This window comes from Rhinolophus sinicus, linkage group LG17, assembly GCF_036562045.2.
Source record: "Rhinolophus sinicus isolate RSC01 linkage group LG17, ASM3656204v1, whole genome shotgun sequence".
In the NCBI taxonomy this organism is placed as follows: Eukaryota; Metazoa; Chordata; class Mammalia; order Chiroptera; family Rhinolophidae; genus Rhinolophus; species Rhinolophus sinicus.
Genome location: NC_133766.1, coordinates 9,069,728 through 9,086,102, shown reverse-complemented (window position 1 = coordinate 9,086,102; position 16,375 = coordinate 9,069,728). Strand labels below are relative to the sequence as shown.

The window sequence follows — 16,375 nt, the reverse complement described above, 5'->3', positions numbered from 1 at the left end:
ATGAAAAGAGTAGTTACAAATTGAGAATATATTCACAATATACACAACTGTTAAAGCGTTACTATCAAGAACATATAAAGAACTCCTATATATTGATAGAAAGAGCACAAACAACTCAATAGAAAAAGGGGGCAAGAGATAAAAAGAATTTCACAAAAGCATTAACATATATACCACAGACTTACAAAAAGTGTTCACTATCACTGGTAACCAGGTATGCAAATCAGCCATTTCATCTTCATTCCATGACAACAATTAAAAATTCTGACAAGACCAAGTATTAGAACATCGATCCCTTCGGATTTCATATATATATTGTTGGTGGGAAAACAGTTTGGCGTTGTCAAAGTGGAGCATTTATACACGTTAAGACCCAGAAATTCCACTCCTAGGAATACAGCAGAGAGGAACTCGTGCAAATGGATAAAAGCAGAATGAACAAGAATATTCACAGCCAAGCTGATGCCAAGAGCAAAACTCTGTTACCAAACCAAATATCCTTCAATGTGAGATTGAATCCCAATACCAAACCCAACCTAAATTCTAACTCTGGTTTGGTATTCAAACAATGTTAAAATCATACAGTAGTCAAATAATAAACTACAGCAACAATATGGACAGATATTAGTAATATAATATTTAAGTGAAGAAAAAGTCCCAAAAGGATATATAAAAACTTGCCCTTTGTGTACAGTTAAAAACAACTAAAATTTAGCAATGTATATGAAAGTTAACCGTCCCGCAAATAACTCACACTTGCATTGTAATTCCAGTTGAAATATCAACACATATTTTTCGTTTTTTGGCAGGGGATGGAGGACAACTTGATTCTACAGTTCATTTGGAAAAGTAAGTGCATGAGTAAAAAGCCAAACACATTTTGAAAGAAAGAACTAATTAGACGGAATTTTCTATATCATAAGAGAAACACATTAAAGTCTGTGGTCATTAAAACATTGTGATATTGATGTAAGAACAGAACAATAGGTCCCTGGAACAGAAAAAGAATCCAAAAGGAGACATGTGGACATTTATCTGATAATAAAGGGTACTTTCAAATGAGTGTGGAAAGAATAGATAATTCAATAAAAGGTGTTGAGACAACTGGCTATCCAGCTGAAAAAAAAATCTCATTTCACAAAACCAAAAATAAATTTCCGAAAAAGGCCTAATCTTAAATTGAGATAGGCCTTTCTAAGCATGACACAAAAGCCAGAAATTCCAATGGAAAAGAGAGGCAAGACTGAAACACATAAAAATTAAAATCTTCAAATAGCAAAAAAGACACCCTGAATAAATCTGCATGGCTCAATTTAACAGTATCTATCAAAACGTGAAATACAAACTACCTTTTGATTCTATTTCTAGGCACCAATCCTACAGAAATATCAGTCCAAACAACTGTACATAGATATATGTAAAAAGATGTTTAACACAAATGGCAAAACTAAAAACACTAAGTGGTCATAAGGAGGAAAACAGATAAATCTATAATGAAATAATAAGCAGCCTTTAAGGATCTATAGGTGCAGATGCAATGAAATGAAATGAAAAGATGTCTTCAATTTAAGAAGTCAAGGAAGAGGAGTGGCACTGGTTGTCAAGAGAGATTAAGTGACAGGCATTTGGAAAGGTCCGCAATTGAAAGGCAGATTTGAAAACGGGCAGAAAAGTGTCATGATGGTGAGAACATGCAACATCTTTGAGGGCCCTGGGCCTCCTTAGCGTTCAGATCATTCTTTGACAGCAAAATAATTTGAGAATGGGTAGGCCTTTAAATTTTTAGTTTATCATTTAAAATTTTTTTTTTAAATCCAGAACTGTCATTCATCAGTTGATGATAAATAAGAGGTGGCGTCACATGTTCATCACAGTTAATTTGGCATTAGGATTTGTTCAGCACTGTTTGCACAATTAAACGTTTTATTGTGTTTTCCATTATTTTAATAAAAACGAGTGGCAGATTGGTAATGAAAATGCTGATATCACAGAAAAGCATAGGCCTCATAAAACTAATATTAATTTAATTGATATAAAGATAGGGGTTGTTAACCATGCCAGAATTAGAGTATCATTAACTTCAAGGAAATTGTCTATATTCAATTGTGAAGTGGTAGGGAGCACAATTAAGAATCATGTTTATGTAAAGGCTTGGTTGTTAGGATGAGGGTAAGTATGGTACCTGCATCCTTATATAATCCCCCACCTTCGAGTATAGTCTGGACCTGTTAATACGATGGGACAGCACTCCTTTGAGGAGGTCGCATTACACAGTAAAGGTGATGATACAGTCACTCTTGTGATCACGCTGTGTTATGTTGGGCTCCACCACAGCAGACTAGAGTAAGATTCTCTCACTGGTTTTGAAGAAGTAAGCTGCTATATTCTGAGAATGCCACAGGACTGGGGCCTGACGGTGGCCTCTAGGAGCTGAGAAGGACTCCATGACCACAGCCAGCAAGAAATCAGGCACCTCAGTCCTACAAGTGCAAGAGGACTCTGGCTGATACCTTGGTTTTGACCTTGTGATACTCTGAGCAGACAACAAGCTACACTGTGCCTGGCCTTCAGATCTACAACTGTGAAATGATAAATGGTGCTACTGTGAGTCACTAAATGTGTGGTCATTTGTTATCCAGCAATAGAAAACTAATGTAGTACGCTAACGTGAAAACAATGAGTTTGAGTAAAACATCTGAAGCATCTAGGGGAGCAGACTGCTATAAATGAATCCAGAAACAGAACTAAATACATGCATTTTAATGGCTCAGAGCTGGAAGGAACGGATGGAGGGGGGCAATTCATATGAGAAGAGAGATGTGTTCAAGAGTATGTTATGTTTGTATTTTTGTAAAGAAAAAGGAAACTGACATTTATTAATTAAGACTCTTCCATTTATTGTGTTGGATACATCCACATTTCACAGCGATGAAAAAGCTGTTTTGAAATGTTTTATTTTTCTTCAAATACAAGTAATCATGTATCCTTTAAAAGCACAGAAATATGTGTTTAAAGCAAAATGATATTAAAGCCATGAGTATGGAAAACTCTTACTAAATTTGTATCATGAACTGATTAATAACTATATGTAAAAATTAATGTGCTTGGTATGAGTACATGTATATCTTTATATATAACACAGCAATACATAGAAAATATATGTAACTAAAATATTTTTTTTAAATTAAGGTATGACTTATGAAAATTAGTGTTTTGTATGGAATGCTCAGAGATTGTGAAAAGCCTTGTTAGTAGGTCTATTATTCGCATAGGGCAACATCGTTTTGAAGATGCACATACAAGCCTGGTTTCTCAAATGCTTTCACAATCTAACCCTTTAAATGATCCCAAATGTAAATCCTTGACTGCATACATAGACTAGACAACTTCCAATATGAGAATAAACATGGCGTCATTCCTCACCCGCTACATACACAAAAAGTGCTTTCAAAGAGTATCACACCATCAATCCTACAAGTTTGCTTAGAGCTTTTGGGTTTTGTTTTGTAGGATTTTTTTTTTCAAAATGGAGAAATTATGAAAATCTATTTTCTCACACGCTATCATACATTCAGGAAAGTGTATAAATAATGGAACTCATCCCGGTAACCAGCATCTGGGTTAAACAAAACAGAATAGAACACCACCAGCAACCAGAAGCATCCCTTACATGCTCTTTCCAGTCATTACCACATAGGGATTATTATCACCGTCCTGACTTCTATCACCTCAGATGAGTATGAACCGTATATAAATGGAATCACACAGTCTTCTGAAACGAACTTTTCATGCTCAACATACATTTGTGAGATTTACCCGTTCTGTTGCTGAAGCAGTACTTTGTCCTTTGTCAGTGCTGTGTAGAGTTCCATGGTGTAAGCAAACCTACCCATTCTACTGCTGGTGAACATTGGGGCAGTTTCCGAGTTTTAGCTGTTATGAACATTTTTGTATAGGTCTTTCGGTGAACCTACGTATGCATTTCTATTGGACACGTGAGCAAGAGTGGAATTACTGGGTCACAGAACATCGTTCAACTTTAGTAGATACTGTCAAATAATTCTCTAAAGCAGTTATTCGAATTTATACTCCCATCAGCAGTGCCTGAAAATTCCTTTTGTTCTAGATTCTTGTCAACATTTGGTATTTTCTGTTATTCTCATTTTAGACATTCTGATGGGTGTGTAATTCCATTTGGGTTTAAATTTCTATTTCCCTGATTACTAAAGAAACCGAGCACTTTTTCATATACTGAATGGCCTCTTGGATTGCCTCTTTTGTAAAACTGGCATGCATGTCTTGTCTTGTTCTCATTGATGTGTAGGAGTCCACTACATATTATGATTGGATATTAAAACTTAAAATTTTCTCTTTTCAGGCTGTCAGAGAAAAATGTAACATAAGCAACATCTGGACTAAAACCGAAAAGCTTTAAAACAGCTTCTATTCTCTTGTAACCCAGGTTTGATAAGGGAAAAGAGATAGAAAAAGTCTACCTTTAAATACTCAATTCAAAAACTAGGCAAAATGAAAATGGGTTTATACTTTCTGACACAGGGAGAAACCTACCAGAAAACTGTCATTAACATAGCACTTTATAGTAATAAAATAGTCACACCCTTGAAGCTCACTATTTCGTAATTAAAATTTCATTGTCAGATACGTTTTGCAGTTTGTTCACAGGAAGACATACTTCTGAAAAAACTGGTAAATAAAAACTGGTTGGACTTTCCTTTTAAAAAGGACCAAATGAAAGCCTGACTTCTGGTTTTAAAAATCCTTTCATTTAAAAAAACACACAAATAAACATCCTCCCTCCCCCACAACACACACACACACACACACACACACACACACACACACACACACACAGTCCTGAAATAAAGTGGTGTCATCAAGGATTGACCTAAGCAGCTCTACTGAGGCATATGCATCAACTTGATACACTTCTGGCCTTTTCTATTACAATAAACTCCCTCTGCAGAGTATGTTTTGGTTTTGTACAAGCTAAAAAATGTTTCCAAGGGAGACTGGTTTTCATTCTTTGTAATGACAGCAGTAAGTCTTAGGATATCTTCTTTACACCATGTTTTTGGTTTTGTTAATAAAAATGGTTGGCACCGGTTCCAATTAAAAAAAAACAAGCTATGAATATTTTTTTGAAAATTTACCTTTAAAACTTGATCATCAATCAAATATTTACTGAGTTCTATTTTAAAAGATAAGGAAATGAATAAAGCTAAAACTAAAATATATTTCAAAATGTTAGTAATTGTAGCTGTGCAAATATTTACAAGTAAAACGATGGTACTCGTAAACTACAGCTATATTTATTGTTCCAGGAAATTATCATGATGTTTCATTGAATTTCAAGTGGAGGTAAAATGCTTCAAAGATATTCTCAGGATGTATGTTAGCAAATTATACAGAAGATAAAATAAAGGTTTTAATTTATTAAAAATACCCGTAAATTTCAGTTGTGCAAGAATCTCACAAAAATCAGATCAAACACTATGAGATGCAATTTCCCAACCATATGCAAAAAAAAGCAATTACATAATCTATTACCCTTTCTTTGGGTAATTAGTGTCCCGTACTTTGAGAAAATCCTAATAAGAAATATTCTATAACCATACTGGGCAAACTCTTAGAAATGAGGTCTCTAAAACAAGCTCTTGGTACACAAAAAATAATTATCCTTCCCTTTCAGCCTATGTAGTCACAAAGGCCAGATTTTTTAGTGGCTCTTCTTGCACTCACTTTGACACATCGATTCCTTTTTTTCCCCATGAAGGAAATAAGCTATTTCACTTATTTACCTGATACTATATTCTAGGTGCTGGAAAAAGGAGTTATTGGAGTAGGGAAACAAGCACTTTAACCTTCTCCTGACTCACGAGACCAAAAATCAAATCAACTACACACAACCTACTTGAAGTATAATTTAGCAAAAAAAATTACAAACCGGAATATTAAGTGAAAGAATATCCCGTCTTTCTAGTCTTCATATTAACTAAAGATATTCTCTATGAATAGTTAACTATGCAACAGTGCTGGTAAGGTTTTTGAAGTTACTCCACAATCTTTGGAATTACAGGTAAGACATCGGAGTTAGCAACTTGTCCAACAGGTAGGCTCTCCTAGGTGACACCTGATCCTGAATGACACCTGTGTGATTCACCCTGGCAGCTCAAGTTGCTTACTTACCACAATCTGCCATAAGAAAGAGCATAGAACCAGGTAATTTTTCTTCTTCAAAGAATAGGACAGCACTAACCTAAACTAACTTTTCAAGTTGCTGTTTCAGAAATTCACTTACTCATAAAGTACTGAAAACCTGAGCATGACAGAAATGTGAAGTTAGAGTCAAATTATTGATAAGAACTCCTCACTGGCTCCCTCTCCATGTGTTTAAGTTCATGGTACTAATTCAGCTGAATGGTGAGGTCTGAGGAAGGGCCAGGAGGGCACCAGAGAAGATAGACTTTCATCTGAATTTTAATGACTGACTCAGTAAGTCTCTCATACTTGTCAAGTATGTACAAAGAAAGTATTCTCAGTGGCAATGCTTAAGGCTTCCAAACACAAGCTGAGATCATACCCATAATTAAATGTGGAATTTTGATAGGCTGAATCCCCATCAGCACTTAAAACAAAACAAAACAGACAACTATAAGGGTTCATATTGCTCAGTCATGACTCATTTTCTTGAATCAATTCACTAGGAAACAACAAGACACAATCACTTTTCTCCCTTCCCTGCAATAAAGAATTAGATACTTGAAGAAAGTTTATTTAGCTGAAGTGTAAGAATCTGGTGAACCTTATTTCACAATAGTCACCTGCTTCTTCACCAAAACTGATATATAGAGAACTGAAAACAAGAACCCCACGAACAACCACTAGAGGACGTGAAAGAACAGAAAGAAAACAATGAGTCTAACTTTTCCTCATTAATGCCACTGAAGGTCAAGACTGGAGCAGAAAGGGAAACACAACCATGTTGTCTACATAAGGATTCCCAGAGTTTTGAGTGGATAATCAGGTAATTTTTATGAGTAAAGAATACAACTGACAACTTGGAGTGTTTTACATGTCCAGCCTCAAGACCCGACCCCTGGCCTGGCTTGTTTTCACTTTTGTTTGAAGAAATTTCATTCTTATGGTATTAACTGGGGTACAAAACACAGAATTATACCCAAGAGGTAGAAGAAATTGCAGCAGGAAAGGAAATATGACACCTCCTTTAAATGAGACAAAAGTTTTGATCAACTATAGCCAAACTATTATCACAAAAATGTCATAGCTATATTGCCGAGCTCTTAACCTTCTTTGAAAATTTAATATACCAACTATATTTATGCGGAGATATATGTGTGTGTGTCTGTGTGTATATATATATATATATATATATATATAATAATTTCATGAAAAACATTTGAAGAAACTAGTATCAAGGAAAAAAACCATGAGTAGTGAAAATGGGCCTGCTTTCAAGAAAACACCAGTCACAAGAAAAACTTTTCAGGTACATAGAAGAGTTTCTTCTTTCATGCCACTCATTTCACTCAACTCCTATTTAAAATTTGTGTCTAGTCACAAAATGGGTCCTTTATTGTTGCTTTTCTCTGACACAGAAAACAATCCTGCATAATCTGACATTTTTATTCAAGAGAGAAAAAGGAATATGTGTTTCCTTCTAACATGGTAGTAAGTTTTATAATGATTAGGTTGCTTAATAAAGTAATTTTTTTCAAATTAGGTCAGTAAACTACCAGCAACAATTGTTTCTAACATGGGGTAATATACTCAGGCCAAAGGTCCACATCTGCATATCTATCTATCTATCTATCTATCTATCTATCTATCAATCAATCAATCAATCATATGTACACATAACATAATACACATACACATCATGGCAGTCCTTTCCACACTCCAAGCAGGATAAGAGATGAGAGAAAAATCTAAGTCCTGTTGTAATACAACATGAACACTGTTAAGCTGGATAGAGCATTATGACCCCATTTTTACAGCCATCAGTCCTCTTATAAACAGTGTGCTTAAGTGATGGATTCTACAGTAAGACAAACAGTCTCTTGTTTCCTACTGGGTGGAGAATGTACTTCGTAATTTGGTTTCCGATAGCCGAGAGCAATAATGAAACGTACTGCTATTCCTTTATTCCTTATAACATACTGCTCATCCCACACAGCCTTGTAAATCACAAGTGTACTTACACAGACCCAGTCGAACACTGGAATGAACAGGTCAAGCTTTAACAGAAAAGGACAGCATTACTTCACTGTGGTTATAGCCAAGTCAAGTTAACTTGTTCCCAAGAGTTGCAAAGAGCCCTGACAGACCCTCTGACAGTGGCTATCTTTACTATTTAGCTCACGAGAATAGTGTGGCCTCTCTCAACCCCACAATGGTCTCCAGAAAAATGGAAAGGGCAGCAACCTTTTTTAGGAACTAAATGAAAATGTATGAAGACAGATGTTCCCTGTCTTTTGTGACTCTCAAGACTCTCCACTTAAGTCATCCTTTAACACATAACTCATGAGGTGAGGACCCGTATAAATGGAGAGAAACAGAGCTGAACCATCGGTAAGGAAGCGATTGTTTCAAACAGTGGGGTAATTTTTAAATGTTATCTTACATCTTTAAAAAACAAACATAGAGAAGGCTGAATACGGGAAGATATTTTGCCTCCAATATGTAGATAGAAGTTACAAAAATGGACATTATCATCTAGAAAAAACTTTATTAACTTAAATTATACAGAAAATTGTTAAGTCCTAAAGTCTTAAAAGAAATTAAAATCAACTTGAGTTTTAATTTCATATACAGATATTCAGAATATGCCACAGTTATGCAATTGTTTATATAAAAGCAGCATACAAACTATAGTCATTTTCCTTAACGGAAAGATTTTTTTGTCTTCTATAAATATTTTGCTATATATTTTTGGTGTTGACCAAGAGCATGGTATCAGTATGATTTGATGACACCCGTCCCCATTATCTCCTCTCCATAGATTTCAATCTAGGTTTATGATGCTTTTGGTCTACTTAGGCAATAATCCATGGTACCTGAAACCTGCTGATACAGGACAGATGAAAAAAAACAAAAACAACCCACAAAACCTAGTGTAACTGATTCTGTGAACAAAATAATAAACTGAAAATCAGGAGATCTAGATTTTTGCTTCAATTCTGTTCCTAACTCTGTGATCTTGAGCAAGAATTAAATCCCTTAGACCTCAATGTTCCCATTGCAAATGGAGAGATTGGACTTTACATGATCTCTAAAGTCTCTTTCTGAATTAACTTTCAGTGAGCCAATCAGTTAAAGTTTCTAACTTGTCATCTAGTGGCAGAGGACATTAAAAGCCTACCTTGGGCAGAAAGAACAAGCAGAGTTCTCATTTGAATGCCCTTATTGTTGTCTATGGAGCCAACCTGTTGAAATTTCCAAATGACACAGATTTATTCAGAGCTACTAAGATTCAATCAAGGCTGTTAGAATCTTACTCGTGGTCAATATATTTTGCCTCCCTCAGAGAGAAACGATCTGTATCCGTTCCCAGGTATCTTAATATTTCATAAAGAATTTTGGGGAAGATCCAGAATAAGAATCCACTTCAACTTATTAAAAGAACAAATAAATGTTGCAGTGTTAATATTTTGCTACGATCATTACCCTTTTAATTGGTCTGCGCTTCTCCAATGCCTATTCCTGTGCTGGATTCCTGTCCTGGAATGCTGACAGCCACAACACAATATTCCTGTGACCTCACAGTAATGAAAACCACCCTATTTTTTTTTTAAGCCAATAATCACAAAGGTAAACAGCCACTGCGTCTGTGTAATTTTTAAAACGCCACACTCCCTGTACAGATATACAAACTTTTCATTTCAGTCTCAGACGGACTCGAGGAACTCTTACCTGGGGTCTGCATTCTGGGAAGTTTCTGGGTGCTGCTAACATGATCCTTCCGGCATGCCCGTCAGAAACTCAGAACACTTTGTACACCGTACTCCCTCTCTCCCCCCGCCCCCCTCTCTCTTTCGCTCACTCTCTGTCTCAGACAGTTTGGAATGCAGAAAAGCCAGAGCCAATGCCCGTCAAGCTCAATTCTTTTTTCCCCCCCTCCCAGTGTTTCTGCTAGAGAGCGCTAAACAATAGCCACCCTTCCTTACTCACTGCGTCTCTTTCACAGCACTGAGCGCAGGCAATCTGCTTCAGAAGCAACGTGACTTACCAAGCTAGGATATTCATTTTTTCCATCCCAACGGGGCAGAAGGGTGAATGTGTGCATTTCTGTTTTAAGAAGTGATTTTTTTTTTAATCAATCTATTTCAAAATCTGCTCTATTTTAAGGGACAGAAAAATAGAACAAACTTCAGAGATTCTTATTTTGAATATTCTTATGCTGAATTAAAATACAAACTTTTCAAAGTACAAAAAGCAGGTAAATATCTTACAGCTGATGTATAGACAGAGTGTGTTCACACACACATTACTATTTTAGATTCACTTACTCAGTAGATCACCTTATCACAGAGGAAATATTTTAAATTTAGAAAACTTTTATTTCTCTAAAACCATTCATTCAGTACGTAAGCTAGAACTTCATTTTAAAAATAAAGAATCAAAAATTAATTTTATATACTGAGTGGCTCTTTACAAGTTAAATCAACTAAATGTGAAGAAATTATGTATAATACTTTTCTCCGTCATCATTTTAATTAGTTTTAAAATCAAACATATTTCCAGGGTTGTTGTTTTTTCTTCATTCCAAAAAAGGGAGGCAGGTCAGTGATGTCATCTTTATTATTGGTATGATGACCTAACATCATGCAGCTGCTCAGTTGCTGAGGTTAGCATGTCAGGACTGATCAATTAAAAAATTCAGTCTGAATTACTGAGCAGGCTCCACCTGCCACTTCAGACAGTGGAACAGGATAGACATGAGAAAAACACACTATCAATCTGTTATCTACCATTTAACAAATGGCTGATGGAAACGCATATATTCTCTATATATGTATGTATGTGTATATATGTATTACATGGAATACATCTCTGACACACTATTAGATATACATATATACACATATTATGGATATACCTATTTGAATATATGTATATCCTTTGGCACCCTTTTTTCCCAACCCTTTTTCTCCTCAAGTCACAATGATTTAAAGTCTCCTTTAATTAAGTCATAATTTGTTTTTGGTTATCTAGGCTCATCTTCCTTGAAGAATTAGAATGCTCTAACACTGCAGTTTCCTCTGCCCTTAATTTTGGTTTCCAATTTTTACTTAAGATGAACTACTTTAAACCTTATCGCTACTCAAATAAGAATCATAGGGAAAGAAAAGTTGTAGAGAAAGGAATAAACGAAGGGTTTATGAAAACTTACAGACCACAGATTCCCACCCTGCCTTATATGGATCAAAACACCAACAACTCCACCCTCTTCTCACCAAAGATAATACAAAGCTTTATCATTATCATTGTTATTTATAATTGACCTTAAATTAGGGCAAAGAACACTGAAATTATTTTTAGTTGATATGCCTCAGAATAATTCTAAGAAATAGCGTATGATTTCCTTAACTCTATCCAAGAGTTAGAACTAAGAACAGTGAGCCTGGGTTGGGTACAAGAACAGGGAGATTTCCGCTCAATTTAAGGAAATCAGAGCTATTAGAAACAGCTTCTGCAGGGGCCTTCTGCAGCGACTCCCCACCTCTTCCCACCTGGACTGACTGGACCTCCGATGAACACACTGTCGTGCAGCGGAGCTCAGACTGTGCTCTTGAACATCTCTGGGGTGCAGATGAGAAAACAGAACAGTGAGCTTTTTTCCCAGACGACAGAAAAAGTTCACGGACATCGTTTTCTCAAGTGTGAGTTTTTGTTCTTAAATATACTTAAACATCTTCAAGAATATTCTTAAATAAACCTTAAAGAGGGCTAGGTGGTTCCTAATTCAAATCAATAATGATTTTCAGGTATCTGAAGATTAATGGTAACAGTAATCTATTGTGTTCTGCAAAACAAAAAGCACTTCTACTGTTTTAAGCTTTCCAGCCTTGGTGTTGCTACTTCTCTGACTGGAAGTCCCTTCCTTGCCTAGTCTGCCTGTCATATTCTTATTTAGCCTTTAAAACCAGACTTACATTATTTCCTTAGTGTGGTTTAACTTATTTCCTATCCAGAGTTGATTACATTATCTGTACTATTTTTTTTTTTTTTAACCCTGTGCTATTCTTTTTTCATAGCCCTTCCCATTACCTAACAGGCGAGGTTAGGGTTTAAGGCCCTTTTCTCCACCAAAATGTGAGGAAGATGGGGGTGGGGGTGACACGGTATTGTCTCATTTTCAGCTTATCCCCAGAGCTTGGAACAATGCTTGGCATTAGTAGGTTCTTAATAAATGATAAATGGGTGACTAGATGGATGAAAGAATATATTTCACTTACCAAACCTTTTGCGAGTATTTAGACTTCGGAGTACTTTAGAATACCTTCAGGACAGGCACCATTGTACATCCATTTTCTGATGCCAGAGCCTAGCACCGCACATGTCACGTGGTGAAACAAGAGCATAAAAGAGCTTATCGCAGGTTCGCATGGTTTTAAGTCACTTAACTGAAGCCAGGAGAATTACATATTAAGGGAAGAGAGTCATTTCATCATTTACTCAATTGGGACCTACTGTAATCGGTGGAATCCTGATCCACAGAAGTGGCTTCTCAGAGTAATTTTCACCATCGGTGAACCCACAGCCATGTGCTGTGCCACTGTGACAAGGAAATTCAGCTTCTCAGGTAGAGAAGGAAGAGGCTGATAAAATCTTAATCTCCTACAACACTAGGGAGTTCCCTAAGAAGCTGGAGAAGCATGAGTAAATGTTTCACCTTTTAGCCATTCACTCAAGTTAGAAAGTGGCTGAAATCTACATCCATGCAGAAAATCCCTCCTTGGTTGGGAACAGCCTCAGAGAGTCTGAAGGAGTTTTGACCTGATGTATTGAATCACACAACTAGAACACTCAACTCAGCACCCAGCATGTTCACTTTGGATATGTGAGGTCACCTAAGCCATTTTATTTCTGCAAATAATCACCATGTTGTAATTATCTGGTTTCACATGTCTCTATAGAGAGTCGGTATATATAGAGAGTAGAGATGTCTTGACTAATCCATCACACGTAGACATGATTCAGCATTGTACTTAATACATGATGGTATTAGGTTGAACTACATGAAAATGCCATTTTTCTAAGTCAAAAATAGTGAAATATCAGCAATGATAGAATGAATAATAACAAAGATTCAAACATCCAATGAAAGGTTGGACTGGATGATTGTTAAGGCCTCTTCCAGTTCTGGAATTTCATGATATAATAATTCAAACACAAACAAGAAAATCAATCAATTTCAATGCTTGGTTACCTTGTCAAACTATGGTCCTCTTATATACTCGTATACTAACACAGCAATCTGTTCTTGTCTGTCTTGGAACTTACCACACTTGTAATTTATCCCCATAGAGGATGTCTACCTACATCTCAGCCCCGTGCCTGTAAGCTCCTTGGTGGCAGGGACTACACCTGGCTTGTTCATTCCTGTATCATCAGTGCAAAATATAGCAACTGCCAGATAGTTAAGTGCTTAATAAATATTGGTTATTACACCAATACCTTGGAAACAGCTATGAGTGGACTCCTGAAGGCTTTGTCTATGTGCTTCCAAATTCAGTATCAGCAAACATTGGTTTTGTTTCTAAAAGGTTAGGATAACATTTTTCTAGTTATGAATCAATCAAATAGTCTCTTTTGTAGATTTTGAAAAATATAGATAGTGTATTTCCTCTTACCCCTTGCAAAAGTAATTATGGAAATTTGGACTTTGGTATAGATACAGAAGTCAACGTGAAAATCAAAGGGCACACACAAAAAAATAAGCTAGCTGCATATAATTAAAAATGACTTGCACATTTTATTTCTTACCAAACTAATAAACAAAAAACCCTGTTAATACCTATCTTCTTCTCTTGCAAACAGAAAAATATCTCAAAAGCAGTCAAGCTGTATGTGTGCCTCCTCTTTTGAACAGCAGATGGTCAGAAACACAGCTTCTTCCAACCATAAACACAGTTTCTTTTAAGGGCTCCCCCTATGCCAGATTGGCGTTCTGACACTGTGATCTTCCCATTGCATTCCTTTTAGAGTTCATACTAGAAAAGAAAATCACTGTGTATGACTGGAAGGGCAAACACCAAAGTCACCCACTTTTTCAGAAATGCCTCTGAAATTTTAATTTTATTTGTTACGATGGGATCACAACACACACACATACATACACGTTTCTCTTCTGACAAAAACGCATTATAAAGACTAGAAGACCTTAGTCACAGGGTTAGAAAAGTATGTACTTAGAAGTGTCTAGAAAAGGCACATGTCAAAAGGTGGCAATTATGATAGCCACACAAAGTTTTTAAAATGTGTGGCTAAACATTAGAGCTTTACCTTTCTCTCCCAGCTAAGATGACTGAGTAGTCTGCATTTCCTTACCTGACATGGCAACGGGCAGGGAGGAAGCATTAAAGGGAAGAGACAAAACCAGTCAGTCACCTTCCCCATATAATGCAGATAGTACATCAGTTTCAGTAAAAATAAGTCATTAGGCATTTGTTTTTGCCTTAGTTTTAAAAAATAGTTGCAGCTGTGAGTTACTCTTCCCTTAAAGTCTACTTAGAAAAAAGCACAGATGTTCTGGTAGTCATCAAAATACTACGGCATACTGCAGGTACAGTTCACCTGGCTCAATTTCCATTATTCCTTTACAACCAACTGAAGCAAGCTAAAATCTAGTAGAACTCCAAGAGATAAGTCATGAAGTATTTGGAAAAAATAAAAAGAAAATTGTAACAGCAGTTTCCTAGAGCACAGAGTTTTAAAATAGACAACCTTAGAAATAAAAGCTATTATTTTGCCCACTTACAGATGAAGAAATGGAGACACAGAAAGGTTTGAGAGAGAAACCTGCCTCAGGTCAGAGTGGTAAGGCCAGAATTCAAACCTCATTTGGCCTCGGAGCACTTTCTCTTCACCACGATGGTACATCAAATTAAACTGCTTCTCCAAATTTATCTTCAAGTGGCATTTTGGGGTGACTGATTTTTCTCTTCATAGCCTTTTGTATTTCCACATTTTCTATCAAATTATTAATTTTATAAAAGAGCTGGCATATTGCTCAAGATCAGGTTTATCAGCAGCTGGGGCAGCAGCTTTCCTTCAGTATGGATGAAGCCAGATGTCTGGAAACATGTATCCGTTAGAACAATGTGCTGAAGTTTCAAAAGGACGACACTCATGCTTTTTCATTTATTTCAGCCACTGGAGACAGCTATATTCCCCAGAATCTGAGAGGCAGCTCCTGACTTGAAAATGTTCATTTTGAGTGATAATGTGTGAACGTTTTCTTAACATCTGGGCCCTAGGATATGCGGGGGCCAGTAGAGAGGGAGTTCCTCTTATTTTATTTTTTCCTCTTTTGCAGAGAATCAATGAGGAAAGGGGAAGGGAGATATTCTCCGTAGCTTGGCCTCAAACTATGTGTTCTTAGGAAGAAATCCAATTCAAGAGAGAATGAGGGGATCTTTTCTCAGCTCTGTGGCTATTCTTCGCCTCTTCCATTTTCAACATACTTAATATTAAATAGGTCAATAAATTTACTCAAATTTTACCCTCTATATAAAGATTGAAGTAAAAACAAAAACAAAACAACCAAAAAAAAAAACAAACCTACTATTACAAATGTAAATTCGGTCTTTGGTTTGTAAATGTTTCTTTTTTTTTTTCTGTAAGAATATCATCCCTTAGTTAAACCTCTAAAAATGATGTTCCTGATTTTTTAAAAGTAGAAAATCTATTCCCCAAAGGGAAACTGAAGTTCTTAAGCAAGGGGAAATTTAATCTGTGATAGTTCTACCCATTACTTCTGAACCATTAGGATGGTGATAGTAATAAAAAATAAGACCCTTTTTTCAACTATATTCCAGGCTCCAAGAGGGCAATCCTCTAGGATTTTATGATACCAGTCTTATCACATTTTCATTTCCAATATTACATTTCAAAGTACATTTCCCCCTATTTTTCAAGAAGGGTTATTTTTGAAAGTTCCTATGTAATGACATGGGAGTTTTTTCATTTTTAAAAGTTGAGATAAATGATCCTCCAATCAGTTAAAGCCAAGTTTAAAACATTGTGGACACGAAAAAACAACTCCATAAACCATCACTTTTAGTTCTAGAACATATCAGTAAATATAAAAAATAACTTTCAAAAGGTTAAA

At 36.1% G+C, this 16,375-nt stretch overlaps 1 protein-coding gene across 10 annotated transcripts in view; it reads right to left on the bottom strand.

Annotated features, from left to right (window-relative positions):
* RASAL2 (RAS protein activator like 2) overlaps positions 1-16,375 on the bottom strand; it is a 263,139-nt gene that overhangs the window by 95,748 nt on the left and 151,016 nt on the right. Inside the window, exon 1 of one of the 10 annotated variants that reach the window (XM_074322352.1) lies at positions 9,952-10,086. The exons of 8 other annotated variants lie outside the window; for them this stretch is intronic. In XM_074322352.1, coding sequence (XP_074178453.1) covers positions 9,952-9,993 — 42 coding nt within the window. In that variant the 5' untranslated portion in view covers positions 9,994-10,086. Of the gene's footprint in view, positions 1-9,951; positions 10,087-16,375 lie in introns of those variants that run through there. One more of the 10 variants, XM_019729852.2, reaches the window with a different exon arrangement.